General features: G+C 42.8%; 2 protein-coding genes across 2 annotated transcripts in view; one reads left to right on the plus strand and one right to left on the minus strand.

Moving 5' to 3' along the window:
- Window positions 1-18124, plus strand: dlgap5 (discs, large (Drosophila) homolog-associated protein 5). Its single transcript, XM_063220907.1, has 20 exons — window positions 1-89; window positions 2728-2972; window positions 3561-3718; window positions 4506-4589; window positions 4998-5028; window positions 5256-5348; window positions 5822-5881; window positions 6067-6135; window positions 6444-6481; window positions 7136-7377; window positions 8520-8957; window positions 10551-10639; window positions 12103-12263; window positions 12391-12492; window positions 13063-13405; window positions 14483-15023; window positions 15482-15536; window positions 16163-16325; window positions 17062-17105; window positions 17893-18124. Exons 2-20 carry the CDS (start codon window positions 2729-2731, stop codon window positions 17992-17994), a joined length of 3057 nt encoding a protein of 1018 aa, XP_063076977.1. The 5' UTR covers window positions 1-89; window position 2728; the 3' UTR covers window positions 17995-18124.
- The window catches only part of rsph10b (radial spoke head 10 homolog B), a 21796-nt gene continuing 16450 nt past the window's right edge, over window positions 18121-23466 (minus strand). Inside the window, exons 18-20 of the mRNA XM_063220595.1 lie at window positions 21811-21894; window positions 21273-21480; window positions 18121-18613 (exon numbers count right to left, since the gene is read on the minus strand). Coding sequence (XP_063076665.1) covers window positions 18409-18613; window positions 21273-21480; window positions 21811-21894 — 497 coding nt within the window. The 3' untranslated portion in view covers window positions 18121-18408. The remainder of the gene's footprint in view (window positions 18614-21272; window positions 21481-21810; window positions 21895-23466) is intronic.

A 23466-nucleotide genomic window follows, 5' to 3' on the forward strand; every position in this document is an offset into this window, starting at 1 on the left:
TGTTGTTTGTTGTTGATCCCAGTTAGTTGTGTAGTATTAGAAAAGACGTTTGACACACTCGTGTCGGTACTCGTTGATACGACGTCAAAGTAAGTTATTCTGTTGTTATTTCTAAGATGGCCATACACTGGCAAGCATAAGGACTGGGGTTTTCTTACATTTTGATCTCCATTAGCACAACAGGCAAACTTACGTTTTTGAACAGTTGGGCCGTTTCCTCTTTCTTAGCTATGCTAGCAAACTGATTTTAAAAGTTGTGTGGTATAGGGATCTTTTTTGTAGCTCTATATGCGACTAACTAGAAAATACACCGTCACCAATGAATGATCTGTTATATGTGCTCATATGTTCGCCTTGGGTTTTACAGTTAACAAGTTATGAAGCGTTATGGGAGTTTTTGAATGCAAGACAATGCGTCGGACGGGTCAGGTTAAAGGTGTACAGGCGTAGGCTATTTCTATTTTACGAGTTAACGATTCAGGATATTACTTGCAGCAGCAGTACGCTAGAGACATATAATACAAGTATAAGCAGCAAGTTGTGGGCTATCCAACTTGTGTTTTCACACGTTCCTGGATTCTGTCGATTGTTTTGCCTATGTTGCACATTAGCCTATTGCTCCTTTAAGCTGAAACCGCGTGTAGTGTTAGGTATGTGCATTTTGTTTCTGTCCGTTTTGCCTCAAGCTCACAATGTATTTTGCAAAATCATCAGTCGAAGCAGGATCTTGTATATCAAATGAGTGCCAAACTAGAACTAGCCTATCTCGACCATCTACTTTTATATCAGTAGACGATTGCTATTTTTAACTTGCTTCACGCTTGGGGGTGAAACTGGCCCACATGCCAAACATGGTTCCTGGGCCACTTCTCAAAAGAGAGATAATAGAGTTGACATTTACACCTTTGAGTCGCACTTGATGCAACAATAGGCCAGTGCCAGCCTGTCTGGTGAGAATTGGGCATGAATTACTGCAGCACTGTGTCAGATCATACACGGTAATCTCCTGGATGTACAATGATGTGTGTTGGGCCAAACAAGATGGAACCACTGAATCAACAAACTGTTTTCAGAATCAGAGCCAGACAGATTTGTCAGAAGGCAGCCTCATCGGCAGAACCACATTGTTGATTTGTATTTGAAGTAGGCATACTGTCTCCCGGATGCATTTAAATGTGAGTCCATAGAAATAGCTTATTGTGCCAGATATGTAGGCTATTGCGCTTAGATGCCTTGCTCAAGCTCTGTTGATTCAATCCACTTGATTCGCCCTTGGCCAAAACACAACATTCGACCATATTCCTCATTTCCTTCTAATAACAGCCATGCCAGTCACCAGACCACTACCACCGTAGCAAACACATTCCCTCAGAGAACTATAGGGCACGTCAGGCCAAATACCATACTGCACTGATGCTACTGTACTTCATATTTAATTAAATTGCACTAAATTACTTTATTACTTCACATTTGGAGGATGCTTTTATCCAAAGTGCTTAATAAAGGAAATGTACTTACCCCTGTGTCCTGCTGCACTGCTAAGCTTACATTATAGTCCTTATTAAATAACATCAGCTTGTATCAGGGATTCCCAACCTTTTCCAACTTGGGGCCGGCTTGGACTTCTCACAAATGTTTGGGGCCCACCTCTGGCTCAATAAACAATCAGTTACAACTCTAATAAATACAGCAACACACAGAAATATTTTGAGTTTTGAAAAATGATTTGAATGCCCACTTAGAATACCTTCAGGGCCCACCAGTGGGCCCCCGCCCACTGGCCCACAGTTTGAGAATGACTGGCCTATGTATTACCATAAGCAGACATTTACAGCTTAGACTCGGTTTGCTTTTTTGGTCCGAACCAGAGTTCGGTGGTTTGTATTCAGACCAACCCAAAAGTTCCGAACCAACGAAAATCTGGTCTGTTTGCTCGTTTGGCCTAGGTGTGAATACGCCCTTTAAAAAAAGTCCTCCTTACTAATAGGACTTGCCCTTAATGGTCTCCTGCTATTCTGTAATCAATCACATCCATTATTACTAGCGTAATTAACTGTTTCATGGTGCCTTATGTTTCCCCGCTTATTCCGGGTCCCTACTCTTATGGTTTCATCCTGCTTTTCGGGTATTTGTTTTAAGGATAGACCGATATATATATCTGTATTGGTGTCGAGCTGATATTTGCATATTTTAAGTGTATCGGTATCAGCCCATTACTCGTCTGGTTTTGGCCGATACGCAATATTTATTATTTTATGTCATTCTTTTTTTTCTTTTCTTTTTTAAGCACCAAGACACTTTATTTTGTATTACTTGATTGTTAGACATTACTTGATTGTTAGAGTGGGTGTTTAAATGTTACAAGTTCTACCTCAATTTGACAATGTTAAAGGAATGTTTATTTTTAACTTGAGACCTGGAATATTTGTCTTTTTTTGGACTTTTTTTTAACCCATATCGGCCCCAAATATCGGGTATCGGCCAAGGGTGATGGAAAAAAAAAATTGGTATCGCATTGGCCATTAAAAAACCTGTATCGGTCGACCCCTAATTTGTTTAATAACATCCTCATGCTTCACAAGAGTTACTCTTTCATGATGCCCATTTTTTCCCTCTCCCATGTTGGATTGGGGCCCTTGCCCCTGGAGTTTCATACTTTTTTGTCATTCATTAATCATGATTAATTGTTTATTAATGTGGTGTGTGTTTTCCTTTTCCGCCATGTAGGATGGAGGCCCGTTTTGCCTTCCTGCACCAGCGCGACACCAGCGTGTCCATGATGAGGGTGAAGAACGCGCGCCGGCGCTCCCAGTCCCAGAAGCAGAACCGTGAGCGGGTCCACAACCTGCGCCGACACCTGGACAACCTTCCGGAACAGGATAGCATCACGTTGGACGCATCCACCCTGGAGAAGACTGTTCCACTCGCTGAGGTGAAACCAAGTAAAGTGAATACCAGAGCTGCAAAAGCAGGTGAGTTCTGACTTCTGTCTATACTTTTGTTTTCTATATGTATTTGTTGTTTCCTAGATGTAAATGCACGAGCTGTTTGTGTGTCATGTGATGTCATGGTTTAGTAACTCCAAATTGATTATTTCCAAATGTATGCTCCTGCATGTTACAATGGATGCACTGGCAATATTTTGTATGGTTAAAAACTATTTTACACCATAGTGAGTTGACCAGGGTCACATTTCATATTTAGCCAAAGTATGCAAAATTCTACTCATTCACAGTCCTGGGAAATGCACATTAGGTCAGGAAAGTCATAGAAAAGTTTTGAAATTGTGTCAGTCAAAATGAGGGGGAACTCTCATGGCCAGTCGTGGCCTAAGGGTTAGGGTGTTGGTATTTGGATCAGAGGGTTGCCTGTTCGAATCCCATCCTTCCCTTTCCCCACACCTACATTCATTGCTGAAGTGCTATTGAGCAAGGCGCCCATCCCCTCACTGCTCCAGGGCCTGTAACCAATACCCTTTCAATATCTGTAAGTCACTTTAGATAAAAGCGTCACCTAAGTGTAATGTAATAAAGCCAAATATATTGTTAACCCTGCTGTAGAGGAAAGGTCGAAGATGCTGGCTCGGTACAAGGAGGCCAAGGACCTCCAGAAGGAGAAGGAGCGCCGGGAACGGGAGAAGAAGGGCGTCTTCAAGGTCGGCCTCTACCAGCCCCATCAACCTCTGCAGGCCTTGCCCCCAGCGCCCACTAAAGCCAAGGTTAGTGTGGCACTTGGGCACTAAGACACTAAACAATACCCACCACAAACAAAAACACACACACACACACACACACACCACAGTACCTCCAAGATAAACTCAAAGTTCTCCGCATGTGTGTGAGAACTTGTGAATTGAAGAGCTTTGTTGCGAAATGGCGTCTATCCACTTTGGAACATTTCGGGAAATTTAGATTTTTGGATTTGGGTTTAAAAAGTATGTTCTCAAAATATGTGAATGCCAAGAATTCACACTGATGATGGAACATCTGAACAGTCATTTACAACAATAAAATGCAAAAAAAAATATTCCCTTACATCATTTTGTAACGAAACTAGGGGTTTACGATATTACAAATATATGCAATACAGGATAACATGACTGTATACTGCAATATTGATATTGGTCGCGACACTTTATCGTGTGTAAAACAACGGAGAGCAATGTTTTATATCCATTATTAACATTATTACTTATTAGGAAAAAACATGGCTAATATACAGCATCAGCTTAAAATGTCAACATTTTAACCTTTTCACCAAATTTGCTGTTTAAAAAAAGTGCAACTTTTGCGATTCGTGTATTGCAAGCCATGATATCACAATAACGACACATTTTCGATATATGGTGCAGCCCTAAACGAAACTTTTCAATTCTTTACCATGTGTGTAAGTGTGACACTATGGTAAAGTAATGTCTCATGAAGGACCTAGGATGTACCGATTGTTGGCTTTTGAAGTTACGAGATCCACTCATTTGTATAATGTTCCCCTTTTGTCTCCACCAGGTGAGTCGGGAGGCAGTCCAGCCTGCACGCGTCACTCGCTCCATGAGGCAGCCCGCTCCTACTCCTCAACCTCTCAAACAGAAGGTATTGAAGTGTACTCAGTGTTTGTGTTATTGAACAAGAATATGCTTTGATTTGAAATGAAATCGCCATCAAATCAAAGCAAAGCCCTTGGTGTCTGTCAGTTATCGTAGACATGTGGCCATCATCATTGGGAAAACATGATGTTTGTATCTCATGGATCATTTTTTGTAAAGCAACTCCAGAAAGTCTATTTACAACACAATCTTGGTCTTCTTTCTGGACCTAGTCAAAATGGGAGGTGTTTACAGTTAAGACATCACCTCCTTCGACAGCAAAGTACTGGGGGAAACCCTGGACTGGGCTGAGCACCTTGCTCTACCCGTCTGAGCTCCACCCAAAGCACGAATATTCAAACACACGAAACCCATCACTAATTGCCACTTTCTGTTTCTCTCCCAAACCTTACAGACCGCAGCCCTGAACTCTGCACCTAAAAAAGGTAAGGTGCCAAAAACTACTTTAACAAAGTAACAACAAAGTGCTCTTGCTTTTTTCCTCTATGCTGAATCCTACTACGTTTGCTATTGCTGTTCAAGGGAATGCTTTAATTGTTTGCTCAGCAAGAGATTGGGGTCTACTGTATTTTATTGTTTGTGTTTCTTTCGACTTTCGGTGTGGTTGATTTTCTGCTTTTTTTCTTCTTCTTCTGACTCCGTTCACTTGCAGAAGTAGCAGATAAAAGGCCGCTGAACACCAGAGGACAGGGAAGAAATACTGCAGCCTCTCTTGTGTCTGTTACAAAGCCAAAGCCTCCAATAGGTTTGTAACTTCTTAAAACTGTTGTTATTGTGACCAAAGTGCATCAGGGATTGTATGGTTATCAATGCTGTTGCGTCCTCCACCGCATACATGTTGTGTTAAAGCGCTAGCTACTGAACGAGTGGATGGATTGACCTAACCCTATGCTGCATCTGCATTTGCTGTTCCGTTATTTCCTGTGCTCTTTGTATCTGCTAGTGATGTTAGCTATGATATGTCCTCGATTGTAAGTCGCTGGTTAAAAAGCTGTATAATGTAATGTAATTGGCACAGTCTTGTGTGCCATCACTCTAAGTAGATGGAATGGTTCAAATTGTGAAGGCCTCAAGCAGTCAAGATGGCAGTGACTTGATCTACTTGATCAGGTTTTTGGGGGTTGGGGAAACATTTCTGGCAGTTTGATTGGCCAAGTTATTTAGGCTGTTGATTTTCACATCGTAACTAGCTAACATTGGTCTTGTTGTTTTCCGTAGCTGAACCAGTTACAAGACCAGCCAGATCCACAAGAGCAACAGCAGCGGCCACCAAAGCAGGTAACGTCACTTAGCGGCTTAATATAGTTTAGTTTTGTGAGAGAGAGAAAAGTAGATTACATGTAAAATATCTAATATGTGAATTTTCATATAAAACTAGTTTTTTATTTTTATTTTATTTTTTAAGATTAGTTAGTTTCTTCACCCCATTTGATGTCATTGTATTTCATTTGATTTCATTTTAGAGCCTAAAGCAAGATCTACAACCAGACAGCAGAAGGTGTCATCTACAGCTCCGGTGAAGGCATCGAAAGGTACATCAATCGATCCACGTCTGCTTACAACTTGCCATGAATCTTGGAAGTCGGACATGCAGGCATTTTTCATACATGAAGCTGTGGCCAAAAAACAGGAAAACAAAGGCAATACATCTCCATATGCGCTAATGTTACTCTTTCCCCATGCCTGCGCCCTTGCTGTGTGACTCGTGTTGTCACACTGACTTGCAAAATCAGTGACTCACCCTGGTGCTGCTGTATCTTGCTGTTTCTTACCATCAGACTATACGCTTGGTAATCACCTTGTTGTTCTTAGTTTTTTTTTTCTTGCTCTGTTTTTGCAGAAAACAAAAAAGAAATGATCCAGAAGAGAGAACAAAAGGTGAGAATACATTGCTTTGAAATATGAATTTCCAAAAACGATACAATAAAGTCCAGTTGCTAATGACTGAAACACTTTGTATCTTGAAGACATGTCTTCTATTCCTCTGATAGCGCATTCAGGCCGACTGAGAACCGTCCCGCACCTAAATCGAGAACCGGCCGTCGTGTTCACGCCACAGATTTTAGCATTCGCGAACTGAATTGGTTCGCAATGCGAACCTTAAAATACTAGGTTTTTCTCGCGAACCGTGACAACAGCGTGGCCGTCAGCAGGTTCATCCGGGTAACAGTCACGTGCAGGAAAAGTTCAGAGCCCGGTATGAACACGGGCGGTTCGCAGATAAGCACTTTAGTGCCGAACGTAACCAGTGCAGGCACCAGCTCTGGCTCCGTTCTGGTCGGCCTGAAAGCCCTATGAGGGACTTCACCTGTCAGAACTAGGTTTTTTTTTTCATTCAGAACACCTGGTTAAATGTTTAGACATGCAGTGCATTATTATGTCATGCAGAGGTGAAATTTCATTTTGCGAGACAGAGGTTGAATTTCGTTGCTGTGACGTGCTGTGCAATCAACCACAGGTTCTTTCATTTTCACTCCCGATGTTGATGAAGATGTGCAACCTAACTATATTGCATTTCCTGTTTGTGTGCAGGAAGTGACAATGGCTCCTGTGGAAATCCCTCCTCCACAGCCCGAGCCAATCATGGCCGCTGCCGAGAAGGAGAATGAGAAGGAGAGCCAGGAGGAGGCTGTGGTCCAGGCCGAGACCGTGGTGCCTCCCACTCCCTCCTCCTTTGCTCCAATCGGATTTGTGTTCCAGGCCCCCGCCGGCCTCCTGGCACTCCAGTCTGTTGTGATGCCCCCTTCTTCAGACAGCGCTCTACCTGCCCCCAGGTAATTCACGATGCATGCACAGATTTTTTGGTGTGTGCCTTCCTGCGATAAGCGATTCAAGAATCAAGATTTAGAAATGTAATGGGATTGTGAAAACAAATGTACCCCCATGGCATACCCTATTTGCCAGCCGAGCTGCTCTAGCCAGAAATGTGTGCTGCAAGTGCGTGTGTCTAAGATTCCAATTTATCCATGCCAAGTAGTTATCCGTCGGTTGTGGTTAACAGCTGGATTTATTCTTGGAGTTTCAAAGACATTTCGTTCCTTATCCCATGAACGTTCTCAGTGTCTGGTTTGTCGCTAGAAAACGAGTGACCCACCTTAGTAATTGTAAAAGCTTGTTCAAATTACACAAAGGTAAAATCTGATGACCTTGAGTGCATGTACAGTTAAGGGGGATTCATACTTGTCGTGACTGGCGCTACCCTCCTTCATACTTCACTCGCGACCTCACTCGCGCCGTCACGTGACCCAAAATGACGTCACACGCCGTGTCGTGAGCTGCCGTGGCGCGACGTCGTGCACCCCAGATTTTTTGTAACTTGTCGTGCGCCACCAGCGACCATACAGGTAGGCAGACAAAGCAGGAGTTGCGAAGAGAGGCTACAACTACTGTAGGCTACTACAGAATGGATCCTGCATCATTTTGAGGATAATAAAATGTCCTAAAGAGTTATTTTATCTTCTCTCTTAAATGTTGTTCAGTGAAACAATTGTTTACTTTGTTCAGAAGCACGTTGTGTTCGGCGATCTATTTATACATTCTGCCGCCAGAACAATGCTCTCACATGGTCTTGGAATGATCTGGCAATGTAGGCTACAACAAAAAATATATGTTTCAATGTGGTAAGTCACAAGTCAGACGTTCAGTAGCCCTACAGCAGCCGTGTTTGGCTTTCTATTGTATACATCCGTAGAACTCACGCTGCGAGTTGCGAAAGATACTGCCGTTTCTCTCATGAACAGCAGAGGGCACTTCCGACAATGCGAGCGAAAGCGCTTTTGAAGTATGAATAGTCTGTCGCAAGTGATGACGTCATTAATGGTTCTCGCGCCACTCGCGCCAAAGTGCGCACGTGAAGTATGCAGAGCCCTTTAAGAGGCAGCTAACTAACTGAACGGTTTGTGTTGTACATTCACAGTTTGGAGCCAGAGCCAGAGCCCATGCTCGAGGAGTCCCCGCCATCACCTGTTTTACCATCCACCCCTCCTCGCACTGTTCCCTTCTCTCCTCCTCCTCCTCCTCCTCCTTCTGTTCCCTCCACTCCACCTCCTGCCGTTCCCTCCACCCCTCCTCCCAGTATCCCCGCTCCATCCTCTCCCACACCAGTAGCACCAGCAACGCCAGCAGCCACCTCCTGCCCACCAGCACCACAAGCCTTCTCCCCACCTCCTCCTCCTGCCTCCCCATCACCTCCTCCAGCATCCGTCTCCTCCCCAACACCTCCATCGGTGTCCTCCTCCATCACCTCCCCACCTCCCGCTCCATCCGCTGCTCCTGCTGACCAAGAGGGAGCCTGTGAAGCTGCAGTGGTGCCCTCGAGCCAGCAGGAGGGGGAGCACGATGTCCCATATTTCAGGTATGTTGGTAGGACAGTATAACCCACTGGGTACACTCCACTATCCTAACTCCCATCCTTGACCTGTGCTTTTGGCAGCCTAGCCCCTGTCAGCCTAGCCACAACAACTTTTTGGGCATTTTTACCCCAGTCAACATCCCAATTGCAGAATGAGAAAATGATCTTTCAGTTACGTTTTGTTTTTTTGTGCGAGATATTGAATTAAACTTCTTTCGATGCCATCACAAGGCCACAAGCATAAGGGAGGACGGAAGTTATAGTGTAATTGGCTTTACTTTCGCACAGGGCACTCCTTGCTTCCCAGTGTCACAGTTTATTGTGGGATCCATATTGTGTTGGTGTTTGGATGTGGTAACACCTTTATTTTAGGGATACATCTATTAACTTGTAAGGCATGTACTAAGCAAACGCTAAGGCCTACTAGGCCCTTACTAAGGTTAAATTGGTAATAAATCCCTTATTGTGCATGAACAAGACATTTGCGAATACATGCCTAACAAATGTTTGATTTTTGCTTTGTACATGCCTTACAAGTTACTTATACAGGCACATTGTATGTATTAGTGCTAATAGATGTATCCCTAAAATAAAGTGTTACCTTGGATGTTTAGCTTTTGTCGGCGTCAGTGTTCAATATGGCACTATAAAACTGTATACTCCTAGAATGTCAGTGTCTTTGAGGTGTTGCTACGGCACTTATTGATCCTGGGCCTTAAAGGGACACTGTGCAGGAAATGGTCAAAAAAGGTACTGCAGCTCAGAGCCATCTAATGTCAGAGTTACGCCACTCCCATAGACCTCTATGGACCAATCTTTCCACAGCAATGGCGGCTCTCATGGAGCCTCACGGAGCGTTAACATGGAAATCCCCATTGACTTTAGTTCTATTAGAAGTTACTTAGTTCCAGGAGGTGGCCGTAGAACACAGAAAATGTGGTAAAGATAATGTAATTTGTTTGTACTTAATCTTTGTTTGGTATGTGATGGTTCTGTGTTAGTTTCCAACGAACAGAAGTTTACTGTTAAGAAACATTTTAATCTACGCGAATCACATCACCAACCGACTTCCTGGTCCCCGGTTTGCGCAACTCTGTTATTAGATGGCTCTGGGGCTGCCTATTGCCAAATTTGATCTTTACATGAAAGTTTACTAAGTAATAAACAAATATTTTCTAGTATGGTCCAAGTACAGTCATTTTTGCAGCTAAAAATGGCTATTTTTGGAAATTCAAGATGGCGGACCATGGAGAAGATCCCCCTTTTCATGTATGAAAAGTGCAATTTTTCCAGTCATAATGAATACTTAGAATTTGATGCTGGTAGTAAGTATTCATGAAAAAGGTAACATTAGTGAATGGGCATCATGAATTCTGGAAATAAACAACTAAAAATCTCACACAGTGTCCCTTTAACTTATCCATGCGTACAGCAAAGGAATGGTCTTTTTTTTTTTTTAAAGAAAGAAGCTGAAGCACACTGCAGCGGGATGAGACGTAGCGTAGAGACCCAATTGAACTTGCATGGTCATTTTTAGTAAAAATAGAAACGTGATTAATAGATTGTTGCATTAAGTGTGTTTGTGGTGTGTTTCAGAGCGATCCTGGTGAGTGAAACGGAGCGACTGTCTGCATATGCCACACAGTGGGAACCGTACTTTGATGACGCCTCCATCCCTGAAGAAAGTATGTATTGGTGGATTTTCTTTTCTTGTGCCTGTTTTGTTTTATGTGTTTTTTGTTTTGTTTTTTTAAATCATTTTTGAGGGCTTTTCAATTCAATTTAATTGTTTAGGGGGATAGCCCCTTGAGATAGGATATCTCGTTTTCGACTTTATTACGACAGAGACAGTGAAGAGCGAGTTGAAATTAGAGGGGAAAGGGAGAGATGGGGAGGGCTTGGCAAATGACTTCGGGCCGGAATCGAACCCGGGTTAGTTTTTCCAGTCATGGAAAGTCATGGAATTTTACCATTTTGCATGCACAGTCATGGAATATCATGGAATTTTCTTAACAGTTGTGTAGAAGCAATAACATTTTTGTTTGGTGTATAACATTGTTTCTCACTGGTTATACTACAACGCTTCACCAGAGACAGTTTGGCTTTGCGCTGTAATGTGCAACATTCTAGAATGCAGTGTGCTCACTTAAGTCTGGCGGTGACTCAGCGTCGGCTCTAGGGGTGAAGATAATCTTCAGATTTCACACTTTTTGAAACTTTAACGTAATTTCTTTTTATGGAAGTGGTCATGGAAATTCCATTTTTTGGGTCTGGAAAGTCATGGAAAATCATGGAATGTTATATCTGAATTAGAGTTGGAACCCTGTTATTTTCATAATATTGGTGCTGATGTGCCTCTCTTCTCCCCTCTTCTTTGCGCCAGTGAGGGAGGGAATGCATACATCAGTGAATACACAAGTCAAACACACTAGTATAATTACACTATAGTATAGTAATAACGTAGTTGACTGGCTCCTCTCGTTCTGCAGTGACTAGTACATGCATGATTCCTAAAACGCCTGCTGAATGCTAATTTAGGGAATTTTAAGGCGAATTTTTGGGGAAAAGTGCAGTCAGACTATAAAAGCCTCTCAGTATGTGCTTCAGAGACTGAGCGATTTCTAGTCACATGAAATAAATTGTATTTAAAACCAAAAACCCTCATCTTGCATGTTCATTTAGCTCTAAACATTTTCAATTTGAATAAAAATCATGGCCCTAAAGCTGTGTCATGCAGCTCCCAACTTTAGTGTCAATGTTGTGCTATCAATGCGTTAAGGTGTTATATGATGTTGATGGTTATGATAATTATCCTGCCAGTGAGAGACCGTATGTGTATGGCGGTGAATAGATAGTGTAATAAATTAGATGATGGTGCTAATTTGCCTGATTATCATCAATGTTCAAATCTCTTCAAGACTTGGTCTGACCAAGAGCATAACAATTAACATTTCCCAAACGGCATGGTTGACCCGCCTCCCTTGGTTTGCTTGGTGGTTTGCTTACCGACTGAGTTCCTGTATTTTCGGGAGCTCAGAAAGTACTTGCATTGCTCTTGACCTGACTAGTTGCAACGCTGAAAGTGTTTGGTCACTAGGAGGGCACAGCCTGGCTAGGTGCTAATGGGCTCCTCTCCTCCTCTCACCAGTGAGGGACCGTATGCGTACGGCGGTGGGCCAGGCTCGGCTCCTGATGAAGGAGCGCTTCGGCCAGTTCCGCGGCCTGGTGGACGACTGCGAGTTCAAGCGCGGGGAGAAGGAGACCACCTGCACTGACCTGCAGGGATTCTGGGAGATGATCTACTTCCAGGTGGGCTTTTCACTTTTTTTAACATGTTATATAGACATTTTTTTAAAACAAAAAACTAAATTCCTTAGCTTACTGTCTTAAGGAAGCATAGTGTGGCAGTAATCCATATGTACAAACTTCCTTGCAGGTGGAGGATGTGGACAGGAAGTTTGTTGCCCTGAAGGAGGCCCAGGGTAGAGGATGGACAGAGGAAGTCAAACAGGCACCGCGACCCAGGAAGATTGTTAAGGTACTCTGTGTGTGTGGTGTTATTTGAGAATACTTAACCATGGCAAGGGTTCTCTATAGTGCTGTGACTTTTTTTGTACACACAGCAACTTTGCTCTCATCTTATGCTGTGCAAAATAAAATACAAATACTTAAAGTGATGCTGTCCCATTTTTGGAAATAGGCTCATATTACACCTCCCCTTGAGTTTAATAATTCAGTTATACCTTTTTCTTGTACTTTCAACCCTTCTCCGAGTATGGCAGTGCAAATTTTACCTCCATGCTAGCAGTTAACATTGAGTCCTATGAGACCAGCTGGTGGCTAACTGGTCTCATAGGACTCAATGTTAAATGCTAGCTTGGAGGTAAAATTTGTACTGCCGTACTCAGAGAACGACAGGAAGTACAGGAGAAAGGTAAAACTCAATTATTAAACTAAAGGAGAGGTGTAATATGAGCCTATTTCCAAAAATGGGACTGTATCACTTTAAGAACAAACAAACAAAAGGAAAAAAAACAAAGTAGCAAATTGACACAATTTTAACTGTATATACATTTTAAAATTGTCCATTTCCTTTATTATCTTACAGAAACCACCGGGGACCGCAGCAGCTAGCAGACCCGGAGGTGCCAGTAACGCGGCAGCCAAGAGTCGCCTGGCCGCCATCAAGGCTGCCATGAAGGCCAAGCAGCAGCAGGCAGAGGCAGAGAAGGCAGAGGCAGAGAAGGCTGCACAGGCAGCAGCTACAGCTACAGCAGCAGCTGCAGAGGCAGAGGAGGCAGCCAGTACTGGGATGGGAACCCCTGCACTGGATAGTGTTACTGCCACTGGCTCTGCCACAGCCACCCCATCCAAACCTCTTCCCCAGGCCGCAGATACCATCACGTTTAATGGAGGATTCTTCCAGGTGCAGAGCCCTGCCAAGCCAGCAGGTAAAACGTCAGGCAGATTGCTTCGAGTCTCCACCGCATCCCCTCTTTCTCTATACCTAATCTTCAGGGTCAAGTTCAACAGTTTATTTGCCCTGTCAGCAAAGTTGATAGGATTTTTTTTGTAGCATATCCCCGACAGTAAAACAAATTAAATAAAAACAATGGACAAGATACACAGCTGCAAAGCACATACAATAAATATAACTAAAGGAAACGGCAGCCAAATGCTGATGAATTTTCAGTTTGGCTTGCTTACTTTGGTCAGCTTACTAGTCATAGACCCATTAAAGTGTGTTTGGCTAGCAAGATTAACATCTACTAGCCATTTGGGCTGGTGATGATTTTTTTTTTAAATTTAGAGCCCTGCTCATCTTCTCTACATTACGATTACTCTACAATGAGCTGACACTTTTGACCAAAGCAATTACCAATAGTTATTTTAAGTACATGGTGTTTGGTACAGTCCTTATGCTGCATGTAGGCTAAAGCTTTAAATGTATTTTGTTAGTGGCCGGTAAAATACTGCTAAATAATTCTCATAGCTCATTTGTGTGGAGTTTAGTCACTCGCTCAGTCAGTTACCTCTGGCAATTTTACCATTTTAGTCACTTCTGATTAGAGATGCATCAAAATGAAAATTTGTGGCCGAAACCAAATCATAATCACTCACTTGGCAGAATACCGAAACCGAATATTACAGTTCAGTTAGAAGTTATCAAAAGTTAGGTTTTTCACTATTTTTAAATATTGCTTAAATCTACGGCTTAGAGTAAATGCTTAGACATGTTTTTGAAAGAAAAGAAATGTTTATTTGATGTAATCGAATGTTGGAGTAGAACTGAAATTAGTTTCAGTAATGCCCATTTTCAATGCATTTTCTATTCAGCCTCTGATTCGGCCACTCAATTGGCTTTCGGACGAAAACCGAAAGTGTCTTCTCTTTTTTTGCATTCTCGGCCAAACATTTTCGGTTGCCGAATTTTCGGTGGACCTCTACTTCTGATGTAAACACACGGTTATGGTTGTCATGTTGCCGGAAATGAAACCCTGAAATGTGTTGTGCTTGCCTCTCCACAGTAGCTTCCACAAGCCGGGTATCATCTCGGCTGAGCAGAGTCCACGCGGCCTCTCCGTGTCCTGCCTCCTCCTCGGCGGCCTCCTCTCCCCTCCCCACCCCCAGCAGAGCCAGACGCTCCTTCGCTCCTCTCCAGCCCTCCCCTCTGGTCCGCCGCACCCCAGCACGCCTGACCCCCGCCATCTCCGTTTCCCCTGCCTGCACCCCCCAGCGCGTCACCTGCACCCCATCTGCTACGCCCACGCGGGACAATCCCACCAATCTGAGCTCGTCGCCAGAGCGGGTGTGTCCTGCCAGCCCGTCGTTGCAGCTCAACCTCGAGTCGGCCGAGGACCAATCGCATTGCTCGTCTGAAGCAGCTCCCGCCCTCAGTGTGTGTCCACAGGCGACTGGGGACCAATCGCCGCGCCCGCTTGAATCGGCTCCTTCCCTCAGTCTGAGCGAGACCCCACGTGCACCCCCTTCAGACCTGCTGTCCACTCTGTCTACAGAGCAGTGTCTCCCTGGAGAAGACTCCCATGTGAGCCCTGCTGCAGCTGTGAGGTAACGACTAACATGTATTTGGTGCATCCATAGCCTAAACTACTGTTTCTCAACAGGGGCTCTACAACCTCCCTGGCAGGCTCATAATGAGGTAAAGGGGGCGTTGGGAAGCTTATGAGGAGAAGGGGGTGTTTGTTCAGAAAAGGTTGAGAAACATTGCCCAAAAAGTTGCCCCCGGGATCATCAGCTTTAGGTTAAGGCCAGTGTTGCTGAGCAATGTCAACTGGCAATAGTTCCATGACTTGTCTATCTTTACAACTTTGCTTCTGCACGTCTTCGATTAAACACTTTTTGGGGTAATTGTGGTTCTAAGTAATATTGCTTGGCAACATCACTTCTAAAGTTTTCCCATGTGTCATCAGTATATTGGGTAGGAAGTTTACACATGTGGCTCTGTGCAGATTTGAAATGTAAGACTGACATAATAAAATAAACTTCTCGTCTCGTCTCGTCTACAGAATCCAAGATACAGATGTTGAAATGGCAGCAACACCAGAGACGCCATGCACAGAGGTATGTACCATGTAGTTTATCTTTGTTTTTTTGTTTTTTTACTTATCAAATGTTCAAGAAGGTGTGGTGCATTAACCGTTTAGGGCTTTTAACGCCGCAGTTAAATTAGCCGGACTGTTGAATGTTCAGAGATGTATGTTCTCAAGGGTAAATGAAGAACTTACAGGTATGGAGCTCACCCATCATGCACAGCCGAGTAGCCACTTGCCTGATGTATGTGTGTCTTTGTCTGTTCAGTTTCAGTCATAGATGGCATGCAAATATGGAAACAAGTATGTTTGGTTTATTGTAACTGTTGACTTATCAACAACAGAACTGGTCATTAAGACCATTTAAGATTGTCATCATTTTTTCAGTCACCTCTTCCAAATTATCTGTACTTTTTTTTTGCATCACTACTTTTATTTGGATCCAAATAATCCGATGCAGCGTTTCTCCCAGACCAAGTACCATTGCGTTGTGCTACGGTCAAACAAACATTGGGCGAGTGCAATGCATGTACCACAATTGACAAGCATGTGTGGCTGTTGGTCAATTTGTGGTGCTAGGTTTTTTATTCTGTGGTGCCGTGGCACAGAATGGTCTGTGAATGGTAAAAACCCTGAAATGTGTGCATCTCAAAACAGGACATGCCGGGTCTGGACTTTGAGCGCTACCTCCAGCAGACGGCGGCCGCCGCGTCTCCTAACGACACGGGCGCCTCCCTCCAGGCCTTCTCCCCCATGCTGCTGGACGCGGAGATGGAGAGCCCAGAACCCCAGCGGGACCAGCTCACGCACACACCAACCGGTATGTATTGTAGCCCGCAGTGCAATAATTCAATACGTGGATTCCAAGTGTTTACAAACCAGGCTTGTACGAAATTCCAAATGGAGAGAATTTCAATTCAAAGTAATGCCATAATATGAACACTAGGTGGTGGTATTGTATGTACTTTCAATGGGTGGTGTAGATTAAATTCAAAGAAATTCAAGGTAATGGCACCACCTAGTGTTTGTATTATGGCATTATTTTGAATTGAAATTCTTTCCATTCGGAATTTCGTACAAGCCTGTTACAAACAGGTGACTGCGTGCGCACACAGGGATTCCAAACTTCCAATGTTAAACGCCAGCAATTTGGGATTCCTGTTTGTGCCCACATTTGGATATTTGATAACATTTGTAAACCATTGTATAGCCACTTATAATTGAGTATAAGATGCACCTGAATATAAGCCGCACCCATTAAACTTGACCAGAAAAAAAATATTGTATATGTATAGGCTGCACAGGTGTCTACATTAGAATGTGGGATGTTTGCATTTTGTCTCCAGAGCTGCCGCAAGTTGTGTTTGTCACATGTTGTAATCCAATTTTTTTTTAAGTCAAGAGGGAACTAAGACATTTTAGACACGACTCATGGTGATCACTGCTGGTTTTGGGTTGGTGCACTGCTGGAATCTTTAACACTTTTTCACTTCTTTATCACTTTTTCTTTCCCACCTTCCTTTCACCTCCCCTCACTCGCCACCCCCCACCCACAGCCTTGCCCAGGATGTCCCCCCTCTTCACGCCCCAGATGGGACAGGTTAATATTTCTTTTTTTGTTCACATTCTCGCTGACTCACTTTTAAAGGGACACTGTGTGAGATTTTTAGTTGTTTATTTCCAGAATTCATGCTACCCATTCACTAATGTTACCTTTTTCATGAATACTTACCACCACCATCTAAGTATTCATTATGACTGAAAAAATTGCAATTTTCATACATGAAAAGGGGGATCTTCTCCATGGTCCGCCATTTTGAATTTCCAGAAATAGCCATTTTTAGCTGCAAAAATGACTGTACTTGGGCCATACTCGAAAATAATAGTTTATTATTTAGTAAACTTTCATGAAAAGATCAAATTTGGCAATAGGCAGCCCAGTTTCAATGATCAGCATAGTTGCAGTACCTTTTTTGACCATTTCCTGCACAGTGTCCCTTTAAAGTAAAATTTTTCCTTGATGCTGGTGCATATTCTGGTTTCGATAGATTTAAATCAAGTTCTTTGCTGGCATTAGGTGCCGACAGCCTGGCTAGTTTAGTCGTCGATTTCATTATAGGAAATCTACTAAATGCCATCTGTGCAATTGCATACTGTTCTCATGATGTGTTTGTGTGTGTACTCTACTTTGGGGAAAAAAAAACAAAAAAACCTATTAACTCCACTTTGCATTTGCACTGTATATTTCCTGTGCACTTCATATCTGTTATTGATGTTGGCTCTGATTATGTCCTTGATTGTAAGTTGCTTTGGTTAAAAAACGTCTGCCAAATGCAATGGAATGATATCGTTTTAATTGCCATGTTGTCTTGTCTTTTTCCTTACAGGCAGCTGAGTCCAACCTTTTACTGTTCACTCCCGAGTTGAAGAACCGCGTGCGACAGTCTGTGTGTGCTCATGACCTCATGTCTTTCACTCCACCCCAGTAAAAAAGAATGAAAGGAGAGAGAAGAAATGAATGAATGAAAGAAAGAAAGAAAAAAGTTTTAAATGTTGTGCGTTTTTTATATCTTGGCTATATTTGATTTGCGTAATAAAATCGATGACTAAAAAAATGAAGATTGTCTAGTTGTTTATTTGGTAAGACCAAATCATACGGTTGATCATTGTTGGCCAATATGCATACCCAATGACCGTCTGTGTACATGGAAGTGACTTATAAGAGACCTGTGTTGAGGGCCTATTTGGTCATTATTACGATCATAACGCCAATAAAGGCCTTATTGGCTGTGAACAAATTTGTGAATACATGCCCCTCAGTTTTTTTTTTTTTTTAAACACATGCCTTTTAAGTCACTGATGTTTTATTGGCTAACGTGAACCTTAAAATAAAATGTTGCCGTTTATTTTTTCTTCTTTTTGGCACTGCCGGGCGACTGCGGCTGCTTTGAGGCGGGGGCCATGGAGGTGACGGAGGCTACTGGTGTGGACACGGCCGGGGGAGTGAGGGTGTTGCCGTCCTCCTCCTGAGCCTCTGCAGCTTTCTCCGCCGCCTCCTCCTCCTCTTCCTCACGCCGCCTCTCCTCAGCCTCCTGCAGCTCCCGCAACCTGCAATCACACACACACACACACACCATCTCAATTGTTGTTTTTTCCTGCAGCCTACACACACACACACACGTCGTCTCAATTGTGTATTTTTTTTTGTGGTTCCCTAACTGGGGTTGTGGAGAGAAGGAAAATTTGCATAAAACGGCAGCTTACTATGGGTTCAGGGCATTTCAGGAATATTATTCCAGAGAAGGAAATACTGAGAACTCAAATATTTTGTATATTTTTGGGGGACTATTGGTGAAGGTATCGTAACCAAAAGCTGATGAGCATCTACACAAGTCCATTGTTGTGAAGGAGGCATCGCATCTCTGAACATCGTGTACAATAAATAAGACCACGTGCTACAAAACGATGATTGAATTCACTGTATTTATAGTATAATCAGCAGGGCTGTAGTCCACCTTGGTAGAGTCCATGACAAGTCCAAGACCATAATAGTCAAGTCCGCGTCCAAAGAGGGTCAAGTCCGAGACCAGACCGAATCCAAAAAGATTAGAATCCAAGTCAAGTCCGAGTCACATGTCGGTCAGGGTTAAACAATGAAAGGACGAGTTTCAATATTTGAAGGTAACCTATATGCCATGGATGTGAAGACAAACTTGTATGTTGTTGGATTTCAAGCCCTACTCTAGAATTTATGATATCCAATGTTGTAAACAAAATAAAGACCGACCCGGTCGAGTCCAAAAGCTTAATTGGGCAAGACCAGTGTCACAGTCCAAGACGAGTCCGAGTCCAATTGATAGCCAGTCCAAGACCATTAAAAAAACATACATGAGTCTGGACTGGAGTACTACAGCCCTGATAATCAGACTACCTGTGACCGTTTCAGTGTGTGTAGCTTCAACCAAAAGAAAGGAGGCTGTTGGGGTTGGTTTGACTTGTTTAAAATGTCCTTTTCTTCCCAGTGGCAGACCATTCATTAAACAATTTGTATAGACGGTCTGTTTTTAGGGTTAGTTGAGTTGTAGAGTTGAAGATATGTTGCAATACAGCTCCCAGAATGCAACACATGCAGAGATAAAGCTACACTTGAGTCAGATTTTGAAAACAAGTTGTACTGGAGGTCCATGATTGGTTTCTGAATTGTTGTGTAAGAAAGTATTTGGTTAATATTTATTTTGACATCATCTGGGTAAACTTAATCTGGAAAGCTGCACTCACCAAACATGCACTGATCCGTTACATCATACAATAATAATAAAACAATAAAATATTGATGCAATTATAAAAGCGGATGAGGCACAACATTTGCATTTGCTACCACTAGCAGTGCAATGCAACCATATTTCTTGTTAACTGTCCTACACCCCCCTCAAACCATAAGGCATGGACCACCTCTAGGCTGCTACCCGACTGCCCATATCATACAGCTATGGCAGTAGCATTGTAGCCTGGGCGAAAGCCAACTGTTGACTCTTCTCAACAGCCTGAGATGGCAGATAGGAGTGCACGCTTCACAGGGAGTTCCCACCGGAGTCAACATGGTGTAATATTCTTATTTTATATATACATGTATGTATGTATATATGTGTGTGTGTGTGTGTGTGTGTGTATTTCAAGCCCTACTCTAGAATTTATGATATCCAATGTTGTAAACAAAATATATATATATATATATATATATATATTACACACACACACACACACACACACACACACATATATATATACATACATACACATGGGCTTTTTCTGAACGGGGAAATGAGGCTTCACCCTCATACCTCCGCAGGTGCGCCCTCATACTTCTTTTTTTTTTAAATATATAAATTACTTTTTTGAGCGCTCCTAGTCAATTTCTCAGTCACGGGGGCCCGCAACCTGCCATGATGCTCCCTCATGCCAAAAATTCCTAGAAAAAGCCCTGTATATACTGTATATTGGAGGGCTTTTTGCCTTTATTTCGATAGGACAGTAGTAATGACAGGAAGCGAGCTGGGAGAGAGAGACGGGGAGGGGTTGGCAAAGGACCCGAGCTGGACTCAAACCCGGGTCGGCAGCGTAGTAGACGAGTGCCCTACCATTAAGCCAAGGTAGGGCCAATATGGTGTAATATTCTTTTTAAAAAATATATATATATTTGTATGGCCTTTTCGTGCCTTTATTGATGATAGGACAGTAGATATTGACAGGAAATCAATGGGACAGAGAGATGGGGGTGGGGTGGGACATGACACATGACCCAGGCCGGACTCGAACCTGGGTCCCCATGGGCATGCAAGCCCGAGTGGAGGGCTTAGTTAGCTGCGCCACAGTGCCCCCCATGGTGTAATATTATAAGTGGCCACGCCCATTTAGGAGACTTATGGTAGGGACACATAGGAGGCGAAGCGAAGAGAGGCGAAATCCAACCGTCATCAGGTCGTTGCGGCGAATCAAATGGAATGGAACAGTTATGTTGTTGATTTGATTGGGCCGCGGCAGGCGAATTCGCTCCTCATTTGCATAACATTAAACTTTCTTTAATAATTTGGCTTCGCTTCGCTCCTGTTCGCTTGCTTTCGTTTGCCATCGCTTGCCTTCGCCTCTCTCATAGGAATGAATGGCAAAGTTCGCAAATTCGCGTGTATGTGTCCCTACCGTTAGTGGGCATTGGAAGTCATGAAGAGCTTCAATACAGCCCTGCCTGGCAGTAGGCTGGTTCCAGTACCTGGCGGCCTCCTTGGCCTTGGCCAGGGCGATGCGGCTCCTGGCGACCTCCCTCAGCCTCTGTTCCTCCACCGCCCTGTTCAGCAGCAGCATGTGTTCGTACGCGGGGAAGAAGAGCTTGTTGAAGAAGTGGTGCGTCCTCTGGATCCAGCTCTCCAACTCCCCTCCTCCGCTGCTGCCCTGAGAACCCCCTCCCCACTGCAGAGTGTCTGGAAGCAGATAAAGAGATTGTTTTTTAATCCCCGAAGAAATGGTATAAAAGTCATTGTCGTAAATGCAATTTTTATTAACCTACTTAGGTAGTTAGGAAATGGATCGCACTCAGATTTTTCTTCTTTCTGATTCTATTCTTATTATTCAAACATTGCAGGGACAGACTTGTGCGAATAAACAAAGAAAAATCTGAAGAGTGCTGTCCTTCATCTATTATGTGTGTAAATCGTATGTTGTAGGCCTATGTGGATTTGGACAAGTGTCTGGCGAATAAACTGAATTTAAAATTGAATATTATGGAGAGAAATCGGAGGACTGTACAGTACCTTTTGGGTCTAGAGCTGCCATAGACTGGACCAGGGTGTCTGAGACTGGTTCTACCTCACTGTAGACCACCTCTGAACAGTTCCCTGTGGAAGAAACCATAATAGATGTACAGATGGGTTTTACCCTTTGCGCAGAGCCTATGTTTATAACCTTACTGTTACCAAAATTGTAATGACCTTAATCTGTAACTTAAACCTCTTGGCAATGTCATAGCGATGTTATGATGTAATTGAGATTTTTTATGTGAACAGTGAATGGGACTGCCACACGGCCCATCCATGCAAAGAGGCTAGCTTGGATAGGTGAGCACACCCAGGGGAATATTTAATTCATATTTATTTATTTTATTATATCAGGCGTATAGATATTGTGTAGTATTTGTTTTGTAACTTGGGTAAGAACAATCAAGAACAAAAAACATGCATATGAATACTGTCCAGCATGACACCTGTAGTGAAATGGCAGTTGGTCAATCTTAGAGTGGTTTATTAGCCGAGATGTCAAAAGTAAAAGTGGAAGTAAATTCATGGTTTAAGTACAAAACTTAGCACATGATATTACATAGTGATTACACCAGTTATTTCATTGCACTTAATCCATATATCATTCGTTCATTTGTTTTTTCGATTTAGAAAAGAATTGAAAAAATGAAAATAGCATTTGATTTTTTGACTTCTCAATGTCTCATTTTCCATTTTCCGTTTGGAACGAACCGTAATACGATTTCTGGTTTTGGTTTTGAAAAGGGAAAAACGTCAAATGCTGTTTTCATTTTTTCAATTCTGTTCTAAATCGAAAAAAACAAATGAACGAATGATACACAGATTGCACTTAATGAGGTAGATACAGTGGTGCTAATATGTTTACATACCCCAGCAGAATATACGCTTTCTTGGCAATTTCTCACAAAATATGAAAGATTTCACAAAACCTTCTTTTTCACTCATGGCTAGTGACTGGCTTAAGATATTTATTAGCAATCTTCTGTGTTTACTCTTTCAAAAGCATGATCACAACCCAAACTACCCAAATGACAAAAGTTTACATATCCTAGTTTCTGATGCTGAATATGGCCCTGTTTAACATCAGGGACCGCTCTAAATTGGTTGTGGTAGTTGTGGATAAGGCTCTTAATGTTCTCAGATGGCAAAAAAAAAATGTTCTCTCCTGGCAAAATGGTTGTTTCCTATAATATTTTTGGATGTCTTGCTGGAACCTCACATTTGAGGTTTCCCCTGAATGACTCAATGATGTTGAGATCAGGAGAGTGAGACGGTCGCTCAAAAACTTCCTTTTATTCTTTCTGAAGCTAATGACGGGTTGATTTGGCTTTCTGTGTTGAAATATTGTCATTTTGGCATGTCCAAACAATGGACCATGTGCAGTTTCAAGGCTGATGTGTGTCAAGTTTCCTCCAGTATTTTTCACAGGGCAATGTATTCATCATTCTGCGAGTATGGACCAAAAGTATAGTGCATTTGTAACTCAAATGTCCCCATGACATCAGTGGTCCATGACCATGTTTCACAGAAGGGATGGTGTAACTTTCATCATAGGCTATGTTGACTGTTCTCCAAATGGTACTGTTAAAAGTGGCTGAAAAAAGTTCCATATTGATCTATTTTTTCCAAATGACTTTGTCACAGGCATTCTGA

Source organism: Engraulis encrasicolus, chromosome 17 (assembly GCF_034702125.1).
Source record: "Engraulis encrasicolus isolate BLACKSEA-1 chromosome 17, IST_EnEncr_1.0, whole genome shotgun sequence".
NCBI lineage: Eukaryota > Metazoa > Chordata > Actinopteri > Clupeiformes > Engraulidae > Engraulis > Engraulis encrasicolus.